Here is a 23,266-nt window from a genome sequence, read left to right as displayed (position 1 = left end):
ACCCTTTTCAAAAATAAAGCATGGATTTTTTGGAGGACCCTTTTCAAACACAAAGCGTGGATTTTTTCAATGATTTTTTGGAGGACCCTTTTGAAACACAAAGCGTGGATTTTTTTATGATTTTTTGGAGGACCCTTTCCACACAAAAAGCGTGGATTTTTTTAATGATTTTTTGGAGGACCCTTTCCACACAAAAAGCGTGGATTTTTTAATGATTTTTTGGAGGACCCTTTCCACACAAAAAGCGTGGATTTTTTTAATGATTTTTTGGAGGACCCTTTCCACACAAAAAGCGTGGATTTTTTAATGATTTTTTGGAGGACCCTTTCCACACAAAAAGCGTGGATTTTTTAATGATTTTTTGGAGGACCCTTTCCACACACAAAGCGTGGATTTTGTAATGATTTTTTGGAGGGCCCTTTTCAAACACAAAGCGTGGATATTTTTAACGATATTTTTAACGATTTTAACGAGGACCCTTTTAAACACAAAGCGTAGATTTTTTAATGATTTTTTGGAGGACCCTTTTCAAACACAAAGCGTGGATTTTTAATGATTTTTTGGAGGACCCTTTTCAAACACAAAGCGTGGATTTTTTAATGATTTTTTGGAGGACCCTTTTCAAACACAAAGCGTGGATTTTTAATGATTTTTTGGAGGACCCTTTTCAAACACAAAGCGTGGATTTTTTAATAATTTTTTGGAGGACCACTTTCAAACACAAAGCGTGGATTTTTTAATGATTTTTTGGAGGACCACTTTCAAACACAAAGCGTGGATTTTTTAATGATTTTTTGGAGGACCACTTTCAAACACAAAGCGTGGATTTTTTTAATGATTTTTTGGAGGACCACTTTCAAACACAAAGCGTGGATTTTTTAATGATTTTTTGGAGGACCACTTTCAAACACAAAGCGTGGATTTTTTAATGATTTTTTGGAGGACCACTTTCAAACACAAAGCGTGGATTTTTTAATGATTTTTTGGAGGACCACTTTCAAACACAAAGCGTGGAGTTTTTAATGATTTTTTGAAGGACCCTTTCCACACACCAAGCGTGGATTTTTTAAAGGTTTTTTGGAGGACCCTTTCCACACACAAAGCGTAGATTTTTTATTGATTTTTTGGAGGACCCTATCCACACAAAAAGCGTGGATTTTTTAATAATTTTTTGGAGGACCCTTTCCACACACAAAGCATGGATTTTTTAATGATTTTTTGGAGGACCCTTTTCAAACACAAAGCGTGGATTTTTTAATGATTTTTGGAGGACCCTTTTCAAACACAAAGCGTGGATTTTTTAATGATTTTTTTGAGGACCCTTTCCACACACCAAGCGTGGATTTTTTAAAGGTTTTTTGGAGGACCCTTTCCACACACAAAGCGTAGATTTTTTAATGATTTTTTGGAGGACCCTATCCACACAAAAAGCGTGGATTTTTTAATAATTTTTTGGAGGACCCTTTCCACACACAAAGCATGGATTTTTTATTGATTTTTTGGAGGACCCTTTTCAAACACAAAGCGTGGATTTTTTAATGATTTTTGGAGGACCCTTTTCAAACACAAAGCGTGGATTTTTTAATGATTTTTTGGAGGACCCTTTTCAAACACAAAGCGTGGATTTTTTAATGATTTTTTGGAGGACCCTTTTCAAAAATAAAGCATGGATTTTTTGGAGGACCCTTTTCAAACACAAAGCGTGGATTTTTTCAATGATTTTTTGGAGGACCCTTTTGAAACACAAAGCGTGGATTTTTTTATGATTTTTTGGAGGACCCTTTCCACACAAAAAGCGTGGATTTTTTTAATGATTTTTTGGAGGACCCTTTCCACACAAAAAGCGTGGATTTTTTAATGATTTTTTGGAGGACCCTTTCCACACAAAAAGCGTGGATTTTTTTAATGATTTTTTGGAGGACCCTTTCCACACAAAAAGCGTGGATTTTTTAATGATTTTTTGGAGGACCCTTTCCACACAAAAAGCGTGGATTTTTTAATGATTTTTTGGAGGACCCTTTCCACACACAAAGCGTGGATTTTGTAATGATTTTTTGGAGGACCCTTTCCACATACAAAGCGTGGATATTTTAATGATTTTTTGGAGGACCCTTTCCACACAAAGCGTGGATTTTTTAATGATTTTTTGGAAGACCCTTTCCACACACAAAGCGTGGATATTTTAATGATTTTTTGGAGGACCCTTTCCACACAAAGCGTAGATTTTTTAATGATTTTTTGAAGGACCCTTTCCACACAAAAAGCGTGGATTTTTTAATGATTTTTTGGAGGACCCTTTCCACACACAAAGCGTGGATTTTTTAAAGGTTTCTTGGAGGACCCTTTCCACACACAAAGCGTAGATTTTCCACACAAAAAGCGTGGATTTTTTAATGCTTTTTTGGAGGATCCTTTTCAAATACAAAGCTGGATTTTTTGGAGGACCCTTTCCACACACAAAGCGTGGCTTTTTTAAAGGTTTTTTGGAGGACCCTTTCCACACCCAAAGCGTGGGTTTTTAAAGGTTTTTTGGAGGACCCTTTCCACACACAAAGCGTGGATTTTTTAATGATTTTTTGGAGTACCCTTTCCACACACAACGTTTGGTTTTTTTAATGATTTTTTGGAGGATACTTTTCACACACAAAGCGTGGATTTTTTAATGACTTTTGGAGGAGCCTTTCCACACACAACGTGTGGATTTTTTAATGATTTTTTGGAGGATACTTTTCACACACAAAGCGTGGATTTTTTAATGATTTTTGGAGGACCCTTTCCACACACAACGTGTGGATTTTTTAATGATTTTTTGGAGGATACTTTTCACAAACAAAGCGTGGATTTTTTAATGATTTTTTTGGAAGACCCTTTTCACGCACAAAACGTAAATTTTTAACGATTTTTTGGCTGACCTTTACAACACACAAAGCTTGGATTTTTAACGATTTTTTGGTGGTCCCTTACCACACACTAAGCGTGGATTTTTTAACTATTTTTTGTGGACCCTTACCACACACAAAGCGTGGATTCTCTAATGATTTTTGGAGAAGCAATTTCACGCACAAAGCGTGGATTTTTAATGATTTTTGGGAGAAGCAATTTCACGCACAAAGCGTGGATTTTTAATGATTTTTGGGAGGACCCTTTCACACACAAAGCGTGGATTTTGAATGATTTTCGGAGGACCCTTTCCACGCACAAAGCGTGGATTTTTTCAATGTTTTTTGAATTTTTAATTGTTTTTTGGGAGAACTTTTCGCACAAGAAACGTGGATTTTTAATTGTTTTTTGGAGGATCTTTTCGCACAAAAATCGTGGATTTTTAATTATTTTTTGGATGAACCTTTTCACATTCAAAGCGTGGATTTTTAGTTATTTTTTGGATGAACCTTTTCACATTCAAAGCGTGGATTTTTAATGATTTTTGGCGGACCCTTACCACACACAAAACGTGGATTTTTGGAGGACCATTACCACACACAAAGCGTGGCTTTTTTAAAAATATTTTGAAGGACCCTTTAATTTCGAGCTTCCGGGCAGATAAAGGTATCATAAATTGTACTCACCGTTGGATCCATGCACCTTGCACAGCAACATTCAAAATGTTTTGTCATTTTGAGGAACATTTTCCTTGTCAGTGTACTCCAAAGCACCTTCGTATACGATATGCAAATCTCTTCACCCTGCCTAATGGGACGTACAGCTGTTATGACAATAGTTTCGGGATTTTCAAAATTATGATCTGCATTAGGGGTACACTGATGATTGAGCATTGCGGCCAATGGAAATAGGGCTCTCACATCACCTTGACTACCAGCATCGAAGGCATTTGTATTGAAAACACAAATGCTGTGATAAAAATATTCCAACATTTCACGATCTTTGGGGAAGTGTTCAAAACAGGCAGCTGCCTTCTGTAACTCCAGCATATAATATTTATCGGAATGTGGTTGTAAGGAGAGAAATAGTTTCCTCTGCATGTCATTGAGGAAAAAGCAACGCACAATTGAAACTAAACGTAAGGCATGAGAATTTAGTTTTGCCGTATCCTTGGGTTTCCAGCGACGAAATAATTCACATTCTGTGGAATGACGACTTCCCTGGGAGCAATTATCACACACGGGTAGAGTACAACCATTTTTACACATTACGTCGGATTCATCATTACCCTGTAAAGGTTTATAACATACAATACAGGAGGGTTTTAGGTTGCCACTGTCCAATGTACCCCTGGGTCCAACAATTAATGCACTATCCCGCAATATGACTTCACCAGCGGCTATATCTCTTGCGGCAAAAATACCACGACCCGAAATGGGAGAATCGAAAACTTGCCAGGCAGGAGTTTCTTTTAAATATTCCACACCTAAATGCCCATTAATTAGCATTGCCAATTCCGCGGTACTAATATTTGATTTTAAAGACATTTTGTTTAATTTTATCTTGCGAATTTATTTTTCGAACTCAAGCAATTCCGAATATTGAAATTTCGTTTCCAATATGATTTTTCAATTTTAAATGCCACTCACGCCGGAATTCAAATATCAACTGAATTAATAAGTTTTGTTTTCTTCGATAACCATCTCTCAGCAGATGCTAATCAGTGTGAAAATATAGAAATTTTATTTTTCTTGTTTTTTCGTTCTAAATAAAATCAAAAACAATTTTTTTATTGGCTCCCCTTCCCTTCCACCCAAAAACAAACATAAAAGAATATTATACTCACTCACACATAAACACACTCAATGGAATAACAAGCATTTCTATGGAGGCATATGTCCGAAATCTAACCACCCACATATTTTTTTGTTGAAGAAGAACACAAAAAACATAAACAAAAACACAACAATCACAACAACAAATTCCGTGCATTCTGACATGGATGCCATCGCCGCCACGTTTGATTTCCACTGCAACAATTTTATTATCAAAGTCACGAAAAATTATAGTTGGCCGGCCACATCTAAACGTGACTGTCTGTATTAACCCATAGAGTAGTCAGAGGACAATCACACTTAAATACGATTTTGACAATATTTCACATTTATTTTGTGGGGGATATCAAACCCAGACATGAATGGCTTAAAAAACCATTGGCAATATCGGTCAGTCGAAGGACCAATGTCAGTCAATCCTTTCGTGCCCACAAACCAGATTATAACGCTGTACATACGAGTACCTTCGGTAAAAATTGTAATATTATCCACGAACAGTCTTTAAACTGCACATAAGCGTTGTATTAATATACGTTTAAAAGAAATGTTAAAATGCATAAAGTTTCAGTCAAATAGAATACTCAATTCACAAATTAAATATGCCGTCGTAAAAGTGGCGCCAATTACAATCAGTTACCGAAAATTTCATAACGGTCCAAATTTTCTGGCCAAAACTATTTCAGTATCCATTTTGTATTGAAATTGATTATTTTTTATAATATATGCTTAAAAACGTGTATTACGTGTTTTCGCCCAAAATTGTGAAAACCCGTCAAAATTCATTGAACAGGGTGCATGGGGTCTAAACCAAAACTATTAGGTGCAAAATTTAGACTAAATTGATTAACCCGTTCGATAGTTTTCATGCGAACTAGCCAAACAGACAGACGGATGAACAGGGCTAAATACACTCCAAATTGTGTGAAATGTATTTCTTCCGGACATATTTGGGGTCTACAACAATTCTGATTGTATATGAGGTCCTCAGCGCCAAAACCCACATGCCCAAAAAATCAAACTGACTATAAAGATCTAAACGGAAGCTTTCGAAATAAATACTAAAAAAATACCATATTGCTTTGTATAACACTAGGTTATGCTACCTATTATCTAAATCAATAACACTGTGACACAAAATGGAACTCAAAGTCTGGGGGGTGGAAAATTTCTTTTGAATGTGAAAGCCCTTGATGAGTATACTAAGAACCCAAAAGGAAATTTTCGCCATAGGTCAAGTTTCTGAGATATCGCGCGATGAAGTTTTTGATTTTTTCCCTATAATACTTTGGAAAATAGCTCCATATCTCCGTTTGGCGTTGTTGTAGCTTCGTTTTGAGGTGACATGTCTTCAGTCAAATCGATTGGCGAATCTTTTTGTAGAACATTTCATTCTTCTAACTCAATGCCTTTCATGTCCTTTTCGTCCTTTATTTCTTGAACCGTAGTGAAAGTACCACAAGATGAGATTTTTCAGCATCCAAATATTCTACAAAAATGTTGCTCAGAAGATTTTAGGTACGGTTCTCTTTGACAACTAATCGATTTTATAACGTTTTCATTGTCCTTTTTGACATTTAATCGGTTTTGGTTCAGAAATAAACTAAGTTTTGTTTTTCTGTATATTCGTCATTGGGTATTTATTGGTATGTACACATAACCATTGGTTATTGCTTATGTAGACATCTGGGGTGCTTCTGAAATGTTTACCACAAATAGCTATTGTAATGATGAACACGTTAATAAAAAATTTTCTTGGAGGATAGATCCGGTTATCTCAATTTTTGAACCGGATATTCCGACACTAAAACCGAGTTTTGAACCGGTTTTAAGTAACCGATTAAACTTATATGTATACCGTTAAAAAGCTTATAGAGTTGTCAATCAAATTAAATTATTTCGCTTCTGAAAACGTTGTTAGTTCCAGTTCTAGAACAAAAAAACCGTTTTCTTGAACCGTTTTTAAGGAAAAATATCAATACGCGCAAATATGGAGATCAAAGGCTGGGGGGCGAAAAATTCTTTTTGGCGATGAAAGTCGATGAAGGTAATATTACGAACCCGGAAGGACAGTTATGCCGTAGGTCAAACTTCTGAGTTATGACGCGATCAAATTTCGTTAGGTTTTTTGTCATGTATGTATGTATAGTTTGTCAATATATTAATTTCGCTATAACTCAGAAGTTTGACCTACGGCATAACTGTCCTTCCGGGTTCGTAATATTACCTTCATCGACTTTCATCGCCAAAAAGAACTTTTCGCCCCCCAGCCTTTGATCTCCATATTTGCGCGTATTGATATTTTTCCTTAAAAACGGTTCAAGAAAACGGTTTTTTTGTTCTAGAACTGGAACTAACAACGTTTTCAGAAGCGAAATAATTTAATTTGATTGACAACTCTATAAGCTTTTTAACGGTATACATATAAGTTTAATCGGTTACTTAAAACCGGTTCAAAACTCGGTTTTAGTGTCGGAATATCCGGTTCAAAAATTGAGATAACCGGATCTATCCAAGAAAATTTGTTATTAACGTGTTCATCATTACAATAGCTATTTGTGGTAAATATTTCAGAAGCACCCCAGATGTCTACATAAGCAATAACCAATGGTTATGTGTACATACCAATAAATACCCAATGACGAATATACAGAAAAACAAAACAAACTTAGTTTATTTCTGAACCAAAACCGATTAAATGTCAAAAAGGACAATGAAAACGGGACAAAATCGATTGGTTGTCAAAGAGAACCGTACCTAAAATCTTCTGAGCAACATTTTTGTAGAATATTTGGATGCTGAAAAATCTCATCTTGTGGTACTTTCACTACGGTTCAAGAAATAAAGGACGAAAAGGACATGAAAGGCATTGAGTTAGAAGAATGAAATGTTCTACAAAAAGATTCGCCAATCGATTTGACTGAAGACATGTCACGTCAAAATGAAGCTACAACAACGCCAAACGGAGATATGGAGCTATTTTCCAAAGTATTATAGGGAAAAAATCAAAAACTTCATCGCGCGATATCTCAGAAACTTGACCTATGGCGAAAATTTCCTTTTGGGTTCTTAGTATACTCTTCAAGGGCTTTCATCTCCAAAAGAAATTTTCCACCCCCCAAAAATGCTGCTGCACAGTGTAATAAAAGCCCTTACTTACTTACTTAGCTGGCCCATTACAGAACATTTGTTCCATAGACCGAACTAAGAAAAGATCTCCACTCTAGAATACCGCGCCTTTTCATCTCTTCATCCACTTGTTTGCGCCATCTATTCCTTGGCCTGCCAATTCTGTGTGCACCGCCAAGCGCTCCGTATTTATACGCATTTTTAGCGGGTTCATCTTCGCCTAGCCAACGCAATCGCTGCATCTCGATACGTTTAACTATATTGAGGTCGTTGTATAGCACATACAGCTCGTGATTCATGCGAAGTCGATATTCACCGTCAACGCAGATTGGTCCGTAGATCTTTCGAAGAATATTTCTCTCAAACACACCAAGCACTGCCATGTCTGCATGAGCAAGTACCCAGGCTTCGGAGCCATACATCAGCACGGGTAGTATCAGTGTTTTGTAGAGCGTTATTTTTGTTTGACGAGATGTGGCTTTGTTTTTAAATTGCTTACTGAAACCAAAGTAGCATCTGTTGGCCAATACAATTCTTCTTTTTATTTCACAACCAAAATTTGTTTGTTGTGTTTACGGAAGTGACGAGGTAGACGAAGTCTTTTACGACCTCGACACCATCAACTTGAAGAGATCACACGAAAGGCTGTCTCCTTGCCTGAAACCTCTTTTGGTACAAAACTCTTCGGATAGGTTATTTCCTATTTTAACTGAGGATCTCGTGTCAGTTAAAGTCATTTTACAAAGCCGGATGTGCTTTCCGGGAATAGCAAATTCAGACATGGCTCGGAATACCTTTGAACGCTGCGGGCTGCCGAAGGCTGCTTTATGAACTACAAAAATGTGGTAGGTGTCGATCTGCATCTCTTGGGTCTTCTCCAGGATTTGCCGCAGGGTAAATATCTGGTCAATGGTGGACTTGCCAGATCTAAAGCCGCATTGGTATGGTCCAATTTTCTTGTTGACCATAGGCTTTAGTCGTTCGCACAATATCCCTGACACGATCTTGTAGGCAACAAAAAAAAGACTTATGCCCCTATAGTTAGAGCATATAGTCTTATCTCCTTTCTAGTGGACGGGGCACAGGATACTCAGGTTCCAATCGTCGGCTACTCGTTCTTCCTGTCAGATGGTGCTAACTAGCTTATGAATACACCTTATCAGCGTGTCACCTCCGGTTTTGAACAGCTCGGCTGGTAAGCCATCGGCTCCTGCTGCCTTATTATTCTTCAGCCGATTTATTGCTGTATTTACCTCACCTTGGCTGGGCGGTATGCATTCAATACCATCTTCTGGGATTGAGTCTGTGGAATCTTCGTCGTCTTCGCTGCTATTGGATACCAACAGTTTTGAAAAATGTTCTTTTCATATCCTGAGCACACTATCTGTATCATCAGTTACCAAATTATCTTGCTGGTCTCTACAGGATGATGTGCCTATACCAAAGCCATCAGTTTGATGCTTGACTCTTTGGTAGAATTTTCGGACTTCATTCTGGCTCCTGTACATTTCGATTTTTTCACACTCCCGCTTTTCCATCTCTCTATCGTTTCCCCTCTCTCCTTTTCTCCCGACATCTCTCTCGCATTTTTGCCGCATTTTTCTCTTCGGTAGCAGCACGACACTCTTGGTCATACCATGGATTCCTTGGTGGAGGTCTCTGGTATCCAAGTATGGATTTTGTGGCTGTTTGCGTGGAGTGGGCAATACTTTTCCATCGCGCTGATATGTTATCGGGATGAGGAGAGATTTGATTAAGCAGTTGGGCTAGTTGAGTGGAATATGCTGTGGCTATTTGTTGTGATTGCAGCTTACATAGAGGTCACTCTATGTGTACTTTTCAAGTACATCTGCCAGTGCGTAAACTGCACCTTATCTATAAAGATTGCGAACATTCCAGGTGCAGATTCGCAGATCATGGTCCTTAAAACGTTTGCGAGGGTCGTAAACTTTTGAGGGATTTGTTTTTCTTTTCTTTTGTTTTTTTCATAGTAGGCTGCTTTTTCATGGGGAGGGTTACTAACCCGACGCCCAAACCCAAGTTTTTAACGTTCTTATGGGTGAACGCGCGGCACATTCTAGCTTATTACCTTTAACGGGTAGCTACCCCAGGTGACACCACGGGGATGAAAGAGGGACCAAGATAAATCCTGGCCTTTGCCATGTTAAAGCTGGTCAGGACCGTTCCTTAGTATCTTTCATCCCCTACGTCACCCAAAAGCCCTATAGAATTAAAAATTGAACTTGAACTTAAAAAAAACGTTGAATATGCACAGAGGAAAAGAACCACAACAAGCCGCAAATTTAGATCAAAGGCCGCATTGGTTATTCCTGCTGCCAACCTGCTGGTGCCAACAACATCCATCCATCCAAGCCAAAGATGGCAATGGAAGAGACTGTGTCCACCCTTACCAGTTCAGTGATATTTGATTGTTCAAAAGAATTACGGACTCATCGTTTTGTTTAGCTACTAGCTGTAATTTGCAATTTTAAGCAAATCGTGAACCACTTCAATGGCTAAGACAAACAGCCCCAACTACTACCAGCAAATTTTTAAATCTAAATTTTCTTTTTCAGATCATTTCTGTCTAACCTCCATTGATAGGATAAGGATATTTGATTTTTACACATCGACAGCGAGTCACATTTTTGAGGCATATTCATTAGGGGGTTTCTGTCATCAGAAGGTAAAACATGCTTGTAAACAAATAAACCCAAGACCAATTTTAGAACCATTTAGTACTTTTTGTAGCCTAATAACAGGTATTTCCAGTACCATTTCAGCCATCAGCAACCCGCATACCAAATTTCAGAATTTGTAAACATTTCAAAAAAACTCCATATATTATCGTTCACGCAATAATAAAATGGTATCATATTTAGTACTTTTCATACACCTGGGAATAACCTAAAAAAATTAACTTCTTATATCAACCATTTATAACAACCGCGAATCTCATTTCTAGCTCTACCAGTTTTTCCAAACCCAATAATAGTAATATACATATAAATACACAATTATGAATTTCCGAAACCTCTTCCTAAAATTTCAAAAATTCCGGCTTACCCTTACACAATAACAAATTTTATCCAATTCTGTACCATTTTGTATTTTTCATAGCATGCCTGTTTCATAAAACACGTCCATGTACCAGCGTTACACACCAATACTCACCCTAACTCCAAAAAATACAAATTCCAGCTCTGTCCCTAGAACGACACCACCTGTAGAGAAGTTTTACATGGCTGAAATACTCAGGAAATGTCGCCAACATTACTGAGGGGTATTTTGCCACCGTTGAAAATTTGATGTTGCCTGACCTGTGAGGTACTGCTCCTTGGGGCTATATTAAAACGTCGATCTATAACTACAAATTTCTGGCGGAAAGTTTTTAGACTCAAAGAAGAAGAAACCAAATTTCCGATATTTCGGTAAAACCTTAAAAATGTCGAAAATCCCGAAAATCAAGAGGTCCGCTTCTATGGGGGATATAGGAACCCGCGGACCTATACTGACAATTCTCTTCTGGAATCTTTTATAACTCCATGGAAAATTACGAAAATCGGGAGCTACCGTTCTATGGGGGGCTATATCGAAACGTGGACCTATACTGACGAATTTCAGCCATTTCGGTGGCCACAACCTTCAAAATATCGAAAAGTTATACCCCTAACGAAGACAAAATACCAAATTTCAGCCATGTCTGAAGACTATTAAGGCCACAACCATCAAAATTGGGAGGTACCGTTCTATGGGGGCTATACATGAACCTATACCGAAAATTTTCATATGGAAAGTTTAATACCCCAAATTAAGACAAAATACCAAATTTCAGCAATTTCGGTGGAATATTGAGGCCACAACCTTCAAAATACTGGAAATAGGGAGGTACTATATTGGAGGTACTGGGGGCGATACTAAGGCGTGGACCTATACCGGCAAGTTTCTGGGGGAAGTTTTATACCTCCAACAAGGACCAAATACCAAATTTCAGCCATTTCTGAGGAATATTGAGGTCACATCCTTGAAAACACCGAAAATCGGGAGGTACGTTCTATGGGGGCTAAACTAAGGCGTGGACCTTTACCGACAAGTTTCTGGGGGAAAGTTTTATACCTCAAAAGAGACTAAGTGCAAAATTTCAGCCATTTCGGTGTGATAATGAGGCTAAAAGCTTGGGGGCTATATCAAAACGTGGACCGATATAGCCCATTTGCAATACCAAACATCCAAGGAGTAATAGAAACTTGTATACAAAATTACAAAGCTCTATCTTAAAAATTGCGAGCTGTATCTCAATTTCAACAGACGGACGGACGGACAGATGGACATGGTTATATCGACTTAGAATTTTACCCTGATCAAGAATATATATATACTTTATAGGGTCTGCGATGAATATTTCGATGTGTTACAACGGAATGACAATATTATAGTGGAGGGCATCAAAACACTGTAAAAATATTTACATTTAAAAATTCTTAATCTAAATTCTTTTTTGTTTTTTCATACGTCACATTGTTCGTAACTTGACAAAATTGAGCAAGTTTTTGTTTCAAGCGCCATCATTTTTGGGCAGAACAATTCGCGTTTGTCCTTTGCTCGTTTTAGCTACATACGCTAAAGGACATGGATATGGAACAAACAAAAAAGCTCAAAAAATGTTTTTGCTACGCAAATTTTATATGGAACATATTGACATCTGAATATCTCAAAAACTATATGAGATAGGAAAAAGCCGGCTAAAATATCTGAAAAAGCATGGTTTAAAAACTAATACCTATAACTAATAACCTTTATCTCAAAATGTCTTAAATGGTGTATGGAACACTAAGCATGACACTGACGATATGTAGTTTTTTTCTAATGTATTATTAGGGTTAATATAGTGCATATTTCATCTAACGTCCTAAAAGTATGCAACGTTTTTTGATTTGCATTACCACTCAAAGCTCAGTAGATGGAAAAGCTATATAGTTTCTTCGTTACATTTTACTATTTACAAATAATAGCTGTGTTCCAGAACTAAAAAGTTTTTACAATTTTTACGACTTTTACACATTTTACTCGAAAAAGCGTTCCCGTACACAAAAAAGTTGTAAAATGTTCACTTCTCTTTAAACAAAAATGGCGCTGAATGACGCTCTCTTTAAAAACTTTTTACACGACAAATTTGGGCGAGTAAAAAAATAGTAACGTGGTTGCCGGCGTCTGATTGGCTGATACGCCGACTTTGACATTTGTTCCAGTTTTTTTGACGTATTTTCCATTTTTCCGTTCCCGAACTATTTCAGAAAACTTGTGTGTAAGAACAAATTTTTTGCAGTTCTCTCTTTTACGAGTTTTACCATTAAAAAGTACGGGAACGAAGCTAATGTAGGAACTCTAAAAAAATATTTAAATTTTGGTTGACAATGGGAATTATCACAGAACGATCGGGATGTGTAAACTACGAGATAAAAACTCTAATATAACAAAATGAGAAAAATATACGATGAAGATATTTGGCGTTTGCAAAAAAAGTAATATCGAATTCAAATCGACTAATGACACAAGACATCTTGGGTGTGGCCAAATTAAGGAAGCGAAATAAAATAATCATATTGCAATAGACAGGAAGCATTCATCATTGTTGTAGCTTTAATAAATTGGAGTAATCATTTCAAGAGGACGTTACACTGAAAATCATCGAAAAATATAAATTGAAACCTCGGTTAGCCAATAGAATATAGAAAAGGAAACAGTATTGTGTGAATCTGTAAAACCCATGGCCAATAAAATAATAGGTTCGCACCGGCATAAACCTGATAGATACATCTCGACTATGTTGACTATGATCGTCATCTACAACGGAATAGTATTCAAAAATACTAGGTCAGAAACTAAAATTTGGCAGAACACTTGAACACTTCGTTAACCAGTGCCTCGTACATGATACGTTTAGTATCGAAGTATCCCTAGCTATACAGTCATCCAGAACACAATTGTTTAATACTGTTGGTTTCTAACACACGGAAATAAAATGAAGCGTTCCATAAAGGTCCGCACCAAAGTAGCAGAATTAGGTCGACGTTTGTTTAGTTGGCGAACAGCGGCTCATGTGTCCCCCTAATTTTTTGCCGGAATCATTTAAACAACTCTAGGAGATGATAACAGAACCAGTAAAAAATCGTTAAGTTCGCTTGGGCCGAACTTTTTATACCCTTCACCATAATTTTAGGGTACTATCCCAAATGCCTAAATTAAGTCGGAAAATTTATATAAATATGCCTTAATTTTTGATAGAGAAGTTTTGTGACCACTGGGAAAAAATGTCAAATTACAGATCGTTCAGTCAACAAACGTAGTTAACACCTCAAAACATCTGACATCGGGACGTACTGTTATATGTGGGAGCTATACCAAAATATGGACCTGCATCTGTTGACAATTTTTCGTGTAGAAGATTCGGGACCACTGGGAACCTCAAATGTAAAATTCAGAAAATGTAGATACAATTTTCAAACTACCGAAAATCGGGAGGTACCGTTACATTGGGGGTTATACCAAAACATGGACCTAGGTTAACAATTTTTGGTTGAAAAGTTTTGCGTGACATCTCAGAATCTCAAATTTCGAGCAGTAAGGTCAATAAAAATTTAGCTAAAAGCCTCAAAATAACGAAAATCCTAAAGTACTCTTCATTCTCGTAGTCTGGAAAATGGGCAGGGTGGTCCCGCTACTGAAGCCAGGAAAAGATGCCAGCAAAGGTGAAACGTACAGACCGATTTCGTTTTTGTCACCCATAGCAAAGATCCTTGAGACTTTAGTTCTCCCCAACGTTAGAAATTGCTATCCAGTTGCCGATCATCAGCATGTGTTGCGTAAGCAGCACAGTACGACAGCAGCCCTTCACGTAATATTTACACATATAAGTCGAGGACTTAACCAGAGCAAGTTAGAATAGTGATGATGGCTTTTGACTTATCAAAAGGACATGGAGCAGACTACCCTCCGGCCAAGTATGAAACCTTGTATAATCAATTATATGGGTATTTGCTAGTCGTGCATGGAATTCAGGAAGAGGAAGAATAAGTCCAAGGCCCGTGGAGTGAAACAGAGAGTTTCCCAAGGAGTTTCTCCGGAACTGAGTAACCTCGACCTCACAGAATACAGACGGAATTGAGATCGTAACGTGTACAGATGATTGTACGCTCTTGGCGTCAGGTACCACTCCTGATGTCATTTGAGAAAGGCTGAACTCCTATTGGACGGATCTTACCACCTTTTTCCACACGAGGAATATCCAAATATCCGCCAATAAATTTACGACCTCCCTGTTTACCACATGGGCGGCAGAGGTGAGACCAGAATTAAATGTCATGGTCGATGGTAGCACAATTCCGACCACAGACTATTACTGTCCACTACCCCAAAATTCTAGGGGTCACATTCGACAACATGTCCATGTCTTCCGCGAATGCCAGAGCTATCTGCGACATGCTGAAACCAGATAAAGAAACCTTTTTGACCTCATATAAAGCGATGTAAAAATATTCAAACCTGTCAGAATGCCACCCTGGAAACTGCAACAGTGTGCCTCGTCATTTCTGATATGGACCGTAAGTAGACATGAGGGGATAAATATTCTTCCAGAACAGCAACACAATGGCGTGCTTTTGTTACAGTACATGTTCGGGTGTTACCGTGAGAGCCATCCTAATCACCATGGTGGATAGACCACCCCCCAACAGCCAAGCAAGTCAGGAGGAATTCAGAAAGAGAGGTCCAACTTACAAAAGAGAACCCCTAGTTCAAAAAGCCTTTCAATCAAGTTTAAATACGTTCCCACGGATGTAGTCGTAGATGCCATAAAAATATATCGTGCGAATACGGTCCTCGGAGAACATCCCCCATCTATCGCAGTTGAGAAGCGTCAGCTGCCACGACAAACCAGAGTTGTAGAGTTGAATTCCTATAGGGAAAGTATCGATGACACGGTGCAAAACACTGCCCAGCCACTGGAGATAGACCCAAAGCCAGATTAAGCAGAAAAACTAACATACATACATTTCACATACTGTTACAACAACAACCGATCCACTGCTTCGGGTACAAACTTTTTCTATAAAATGGTGAGCCCGATAATTCACGACGGCAGTACATCAGGCATGACTGATGAACACGAAGACTTGCGGATTAAGTATCCGTTTTGGATAGACGCACAAGTTCCAAGAAGGCCTGTACACTTTCGGTTACCTCCCTCAGAAAAGTTCTAAAGTTCAATATGTTTATACCGATGTCATGTTATTCGTGGACAAGTCTATGATGCCTGACATAATTGTCCACAAGCTCTAAAAATCCTACGATGACTGTCGAACGGAGTGACTGACATTGGTACCACTTTTGATCTTCGTAAAATGTCTTCCATCAACTACATCAACTATGTCAGGCAACACCTTGGAGTACCTCAATCACAACAGGTCAAAAATTCCCCATAAGTACAGTTTAAGAAATGGTTTGGAAATGTTTATCGAAGGTAGTTCTGGTAATTCTGATATTTGTTTCGTTGCAATCAGAATCATCAGAACACTTTTTCGTGGGAAAGTCCAAACTTCCTAACAGAATGCTCCAAAATCTCTAATAAATTCAACAGTGGCTAAACGGAATGTAAGAACAATTATAGTCTGTCCTGATTGGACCTGTCAGTGGAATAATTATGCCCACTTTGCATGCTACATACTGCACTTTCATACGACCAAAATGTGTTTCATCGAAATAACGGTTTAGAACCCAAGTATGTTTGGACAATCGATTTAGCAATGTCCGTCCGTCGGCCCGTTTGGCTGAAGCACGCGATAACTTTTGAACTAATCAACCGATTTGAAGCACTTCGTAACATTTTGTCCAAACTTAGTTTAAGATCGAAGATGGGTCATTTCGGTCCCCTTCTTCGTATACCTCCCCAACAAATGTTCAAAATTTTTCTGTAAAATAATGGGAACGATACCTCTCGAATAGGCCGGGGCGATTTGTACGAAAGGAAAAACCTTAATGGCCCTTCGGGTTTCTGATTCCTGAGATTGACCTGAGCAAAAATGTCCACTAGACCATAGGTTTACGGTGAAAATCGAGCCTCCCTATTTTGACTTAAAGTTTTTAATCCACGTTTTTGGCCACGACCAAACCATTGAGATTTTCGATCCAACGCGATGACAAGAATTGTAGCCAAGGCAGCAATTAAGAATTCTCCTCCTCCTTCAGGCGGTTTTGGCCTTGAAAAGGTGCAAAGTTTTCGGAAAATGTCGATAAATGGCACTGTGCTACAAAAGTTGACCAGAAAAAAATTCAAGCGTTCTGATGCAAAATTCTATCGTGTTGGGATTCATGGAGAACGAAAATGCCTTTAGTTCGTTTGGGTCGCTTCGTTTTATTTTTTATAACGGTAAAAGTAGTGAAAATCTGGGTTTCTTACATTTTCAAATTTAAACGGGCATATCTTATTTTTTTCACAACGGATTTCTAATGATCCTTCTTCCTTTAAGGGGATGAATTATACCTTCCGAACAAGTTATTATTAAAGGCAGTTTCCTTTTCCATGGATCTCAACACGAAAGAATTATGCATCACAACGCTTGAATTTTTTTTCTGGTCAACTTTTGTATCACAGCGCCATTTATCGATATTTTCCGAAAAGTTAGCTCCTTCTCAAGGCCAAAACCACCTGAACGGATCGAAAATCTCAATGGTTTGGCCGTTATATGCCAAAATATCAAAAATAAAAGTGGATAAAAAACTTAGTCAAAATCGGGTTGTTCGATTTTCACCGTAGACCTATGGTCTAGTGGACTTTTTTGCTCAGTTCAATCCCAGGAATCAGAAACGCGTAGGGCCCATTACGGTTTTCAAATCGCCCCGGCCTACTCTCGAAGGGAGCAATCGATTTGGTCCAAAATTTGCACATCCTTATACCATCTAGATATAGATCGGGTTCAAATATGGACTAAAATGGCTGTTGGGCACGACAAATATGAAGAGAATACTTCCCATAATAAAATTCACTTTCGAAGTAGACTATTGCCAAAGGAACTCCCCAAAAACTCAACACTTTTGCTCTTTAATGCAAATTAAATTTATTAGCAAAAGGTAAACATTTATTGGGAACGTCTAATAATATTAAGATAAATAACCAAACAGTCTCGATATTTTGTCGGCAAAGTTCAACATCGAAATAACGCCACAAATTTTGGGAAAAAGGATATCGATAGTGTAGCCTGTTTCGGTCCGTCAATACGAGGGGCACTGCAAAACCTTCTGGCCTAAGCAACACACAGTGTCGCCAGGCGTCATTTGACATTTTTTTTTGGAAAGTTTGACAGTTTGACTCAGGACTGTTTGACATACGACCATTGTTTACAATGACTTGAAAAAATCACTTTGTAAAAAAATGGAATTTACTTGTGAACATTTTTGTCCGATAATTTTTCACAACTTTCAATGTAGATAATCACGTGTATGTCGATAAATGGCCATCCAATATCACTATGAAAAACTGGTTTAATGAATTCAATCGTGGTCGACACTCGCAGGTCGTGAGGGTCGCACAAAATCGGCTGTTGTGCCAAGAAAAAATGAAGAGGTGCGTGGTATGCGATCTTGCATACCGTGAGATAGAGGCATCCTTGGGCATTTCTTCCTCCAAATAACATTTGATATTGCATGAACACCTGGCCGCAAAAATTGATTTTTTCGCTAGATCCAGCAAAAATGTTCAATCGCTCAAAAAAGGCTCTTTTGGATTGGTGCAAAGAAATTGTGAATAAAAACAATCGAGGTGCTTTAAACGACGTTTATAAGATTGTCACAGATGACGAATCTTGGATCTATACTTAGGAGCCCGAAACAAAACAGGAATCCAAAATGAGCCAAATCCAACGAAAGTGGTTCATGTAAGAAGCACTTCGAAGCAAATGATTGTCTGTTTCTTTGGCAAAAGTGACGCCTAGCGATTTTCTACTTTCATTGTCAGACTTTGCTTTTGGAAGGTCCCTAGTCAAAGCTGTAATATTCGTACTAGAAGTGCACACATTGACATATATTAAAACATTATTGTTTTCCCACATCAACGTTTTGCCCATTCCGACCCCAAAACAATAGGCAACTTTCCTTCTGGAACCCCCGTCAACACCCAAAATTTCGTGATGGTCCTATCAAATGCGGAGATATTCGCGTAAGAATAAAAATTTGACTTTTTCTCCACATAAGTTTTTTCATCTATTCCGACCTCTGAATGTGATCCGACCATCACCAAAATCAATAGCCTTATTCCCCTCCAGGAACCCCAAACCTCGTGACGATCCGATAAAAATCGCGACCTGAAACGTGATTACGTGATGGACAGACGGACGGACACATAGAAAAATCAACTCAGCTCGTAGATACATTCATTTTGGTTTACATAAGTATAGGTCTGTGACCATTATTTCCATATGTTAAGGCTTTTTTACCAAAATCCTCCCAAAAAACAAAAATTTGTTTGCCGACGGTGAGCGTTTCTGTGCCGTCGTTGCGCGTTGCTTTGTGACGACCAAATGAATGATTTTGCAAAGTGTAGTTTGTTTACATTACTTTATAATGGGTTATTCTGCTCATGTGCTTCCAAATTTTTACCGGTATCACTTAAACAACAAACATGGAGACATTTTGTGTGGTATTTCGGTCAAAAAATGTAGCTGAAACGCAAAAAATATCGAAAATCTGAAGGTACCGTTATATTGGGGATAAACCCAAATATGGACCTACATTGCCAATTTTTGGTGGAGATGTTTTGTGATCACTGGTAACCTCAAATGTAAAGTAACAGATAGCTCGTTCAAAAAAATACCTAAAATCCTCAAAATACCGAAAATCGGGAGGTACCAAAACATAGACTTATACCGACAATTTCTAGTGGAGAAGTGTTGTAACCATTGTGAGATTGTCAAATTTCGGGTAATTCGATCAAAATTTAGCTAAAACCTTGAAAATACCGTTAAATGGAGGCTACACCAAAATATTGATCTATTTTGGCAATTTTTGGTGGAGAAGTTTTGTGACCACTAAGAACTTCAAATGTCAAACTACAGCTAGTTTGGTTCAAAATTGTAACTAAAATCTTCAAAATACCGAAAATAGGGAGTTACCGTATGTTACCATATGTTGAACATTTTTCGTGTCGAAGTTTCGCGATCACTGTGAACCTCAAATGTCAAATTTGGGGAAATTCGGTGAAAATAAGTGGCTAAAATCTTCAAAATTCGTTACGGAACGCAAAATTAGGAAGAAGAAGTCCAAGGCCCGTATAGTGAAACATGGAGTTCCCCAAGGTGGGGCAATATCTAACCTCTATCTACCTCTACCTCTCTTGTATTGCGCCCCCTCCAGACGGGATTGATATCGTAACGTATGCGGATGATTGTACGCACTTGGCGTCAGGTACCTTCCCTTATTTCGTTTGTTAAAGGCTGAACTACTATTGGCCTGATCTTACCACATTTTCCACGCGAGGAATATGCAAATATCCGCCATGCTACGGCCAATCTGCTCACCACATGGACGGCAAAGGTTAAATGTTATGGTCGATGGTAGCAGAATTCCGACCCCAAATTACCCCAAAATTCTAGGGGTCCCACAGCTATCTGCGACAAGCTGAGATGTAGGAACAAGATCCTTAGGTCCCTTGCCGGCAGCACTTGGGGTTCAGATCAAGAAACCTTGTTGACATCATATACGCCAGTATGATCCCCTAATATAAGTGCAAAGGCGATGGAAAAATATTTAAGCCTGTCAGAATGCCACCCTGGAAACTCCAACAGTGTGCCTCCTCATTTCTAAAGTGGACCATCTACATGAGGAAATAAATAATCTTCCAGTACAGAAACACAATGGAGAGCTTTTGTTGTAGTACATGCTCTCACGGCAAGTTAGGAGGAATTTTCATGATATAGAAAGAGAGGTCCAACCTTACAAGAGAGAATCCTAAGATCATAAAGCCTATCAAGCAGGTTTAAATAACATTTCCACGGATGCAGTCGCAGATGCCATAAACAACTATCGTGTGAATGCGGTCCTCGGAGAACATTCCCATCTATCGCAGTCAGCTGCCATGGCAAACCAGAGTTGTTTTGGCTCAACTACTCTCGGGATGGTGCATCCGTCTGAATTCTTATAGGGCAAGGATCAATCACACCGTGCAAAACAATGCTACTGAACTAACTACAGTAGATCAGGTTGTAATATGGATCAACACCTATAGGTCTGGACATTTTCACAAAAGTTCAGTTTTGAAGTCATATCTCGGATCGTGTTTTGCAACAGGTTTGCCTAGTTCATGAAGTACATTTTAGGGCTGTTGGAGGTTGATTTTGTAATGTTCATCAAAGGTTGTAATTACAATGACCAGAAGTCATTTCGTGAACAAGTCCGTGCTTCCTGACAGGTCCAAAAGCTCTAATAAATTCAACTGGAATGTGAGATCAATTATGGTTTATAGTCTGTCTTGATTGGGCCTGTCAGTGGTATCATTAAGCCCACCGTTGATGCTTACAAACTTCGCTGGAAAATTCCAAAGTCCTCAACTTGCCCCCACTGAACTTGCCACTCATAAAGTTCCCACAAAAATGTTGCCAAAAATATATCAATTCATTTTACACCATTTTACTCTTCGAGTAAACTCGTACTCTATATCGAGTATTTTCACTCCCACTCTTATTTTTTAACCCCCAGTACTCGCGAGTGCTCGCAAATAAAATAAAAGAGTGGAGAGTAATCTTCTTTTAAAACTCGCACTCTTCGAGTACTCGTACTCGCAAACACTTTTCACTCGCGAGTAAAAATGAGCATATCGGAGTTTTTGCTCGCACTCTTTGAGTACTCCCTCTCGTGAGTACTTTTCACTCGCGAGTAAAAACGAACAAATCGGAGCTCTGATGCTCATAGTTCATTTAAGTCCAACACACTTGTTACTTTTTTTCGGTCATAGACTTAGGATATTTACCTACCAACACAGGAGACAGGGTTTGTTTTACTTGTTCTAAACCATTTATATTGTTATATCCACAATTCTCGAATACTCACCGTGGGATCCAAACACCTTGAACAGGAGCACTCAAACTGCTTGGTAAGTTTCATAAAAGAATTTCTCGCCAAAGTACTCCACAACAACTTCGAATAACTGGTAACAATCTCCTCACCTTGTTTGATGGGCCGGGCAGCGGTAATAACAATTGTCTCACCGCTTTCAAAATGATGATTGGCATTTGGTGTGCATTGATGATTCATAAGCCCAGCCACTGGAAATAGGGCGCGAATCAACACTTCATGGCCCTGCACACAACTGTTACCCTCAAAGGCATTTGTATTGAAGGCACAAATTGTACGAAAGAAATAGTTCAAAATATCCGGATTATGGGTGAATTCCTCAAAACAGGCAGCAGCCATTTGTACCTCGGTTTTATAATATTTGTCCGGATTCGCCTGCAGGGCATATAGCAATTTATGTTGATTTTCATTAAGGAACAGGCAGCGTATTATAGAAACAATACGCAAAGCGGGACGATTTACTTTGTCCGTCACTTTTGGTTTCCATTTGCGAAACACTTTACACTCTCCCACGTGACGTTGAGAATTGCAACATGCATCACATACGGGTATGGTGCAGCCATTTTTACACATAATCTCTTGATCGCTGCCTTCCAAGTGGCAGTAGCACACAGAACAGGTGTTTATGTTGGTTGATTGATTAGCCTTGGGACCAGCAAGGAGGGCAGGTTCTCTTAAAATAACATCGCCGGTATTTATGTCACGCCTTGCAAATAAACCACGACCCGAAATGGGAGAATCTAAGACTTGCCATGCTGGATCTTGTTCCAAAAACTTTTCACCCAAATGCAGATTTATTAATTGCGATAGTTCTTCGATTGATGTATTGAATTTCAGCGACATTGTTTTCACTTTTTATTTCGATTTTTTGTTTTCTTTAAACACTTGAAAATGTTGGATAATAGTTTCCCTCTGGTTTTGGCTATGCGAAATTCTCACACTAGTAATAAATAAAACGAAATCGACAATTTTTTTTTTGGACGACGTTGCCTCTCTGTGTTATGCTTGCCTACCGCCCGCAGATAATTTCAAATACCGACTGAATTCATTGAATGATTTTTTTCTGCTGCCACTGCCGCTAATATGAATTTAAATCTTTTCATAGGGCACAGTGTTTACCATAAATTAAATGATGAAGAGGGCTGTTAGTGGTATTCATAGTCGAACATAATATACACCTACAAGAAGAGAAGTTGAAATACTCTGAAAATTTTAGCACTATTGCGCTGATCTGTGATCCATTACATCCGACTGTTCTTTTGCCATAGGCAAATCTCTCGATATTCGGTGTTATCGGAATTTTAGCT

At 38.4% G+C, this 23,266-nt stretch overlaps 1 protein-coding gene across 2 annotated transcripts in view; it reads right to left on the bottom strand.

Moving 5' to 3' along the window:
• Positions 1 to 23,013, bottom strand: part of SmydA-8 (SET and MYND domain containing, arthropod-specific, member 8) — a 94,518-nt gene extending 71,505 nt beyond the window's left edge. Inside the window, exon 1 of one of the 2 annotated variants that reach the window (XM_073977546.1) lies at positions 21,936 to 23,013. In XM_073977546.1, the coding sequence (XP_073833647.1) occupies positions 21,936 to 22,802 (867 nt within the window). In that variant the 5' untranslated portion in view covers positions 22,803 to 23,013. Of the gene's footprint in view, positions 1 to 3,566; positions 4,614 to 21,935 lie in introns of those variants that run through there. The other variant, XM_073977547.1, reaches the window with a different exon arrangement.
• Between the last annotated feature and the right edge of the window lie 253 nt (positions 23,014 to 23,266).

This window comes from Musca autumnalis, unplaced genomic scaffold (genome assembly GCF_047663935.1).
Source record: "Musca autumnalis isolate F117 unplaced genomic scaffold, ASM4766393v1 scaffold_3, whole genome shotgun sequence".
NCBI classification, from domain to species: Eukaryota; Metazoa; Arthropoda; class Insecta; order Diptera; family Muscidae; genus Musca; species Musca autumnalis.
The sequence above is the reverse complement of the archived record's forward strand: the minus strand, read 5'-3'. Positions and strand labels throughout refer to the sequence as shown.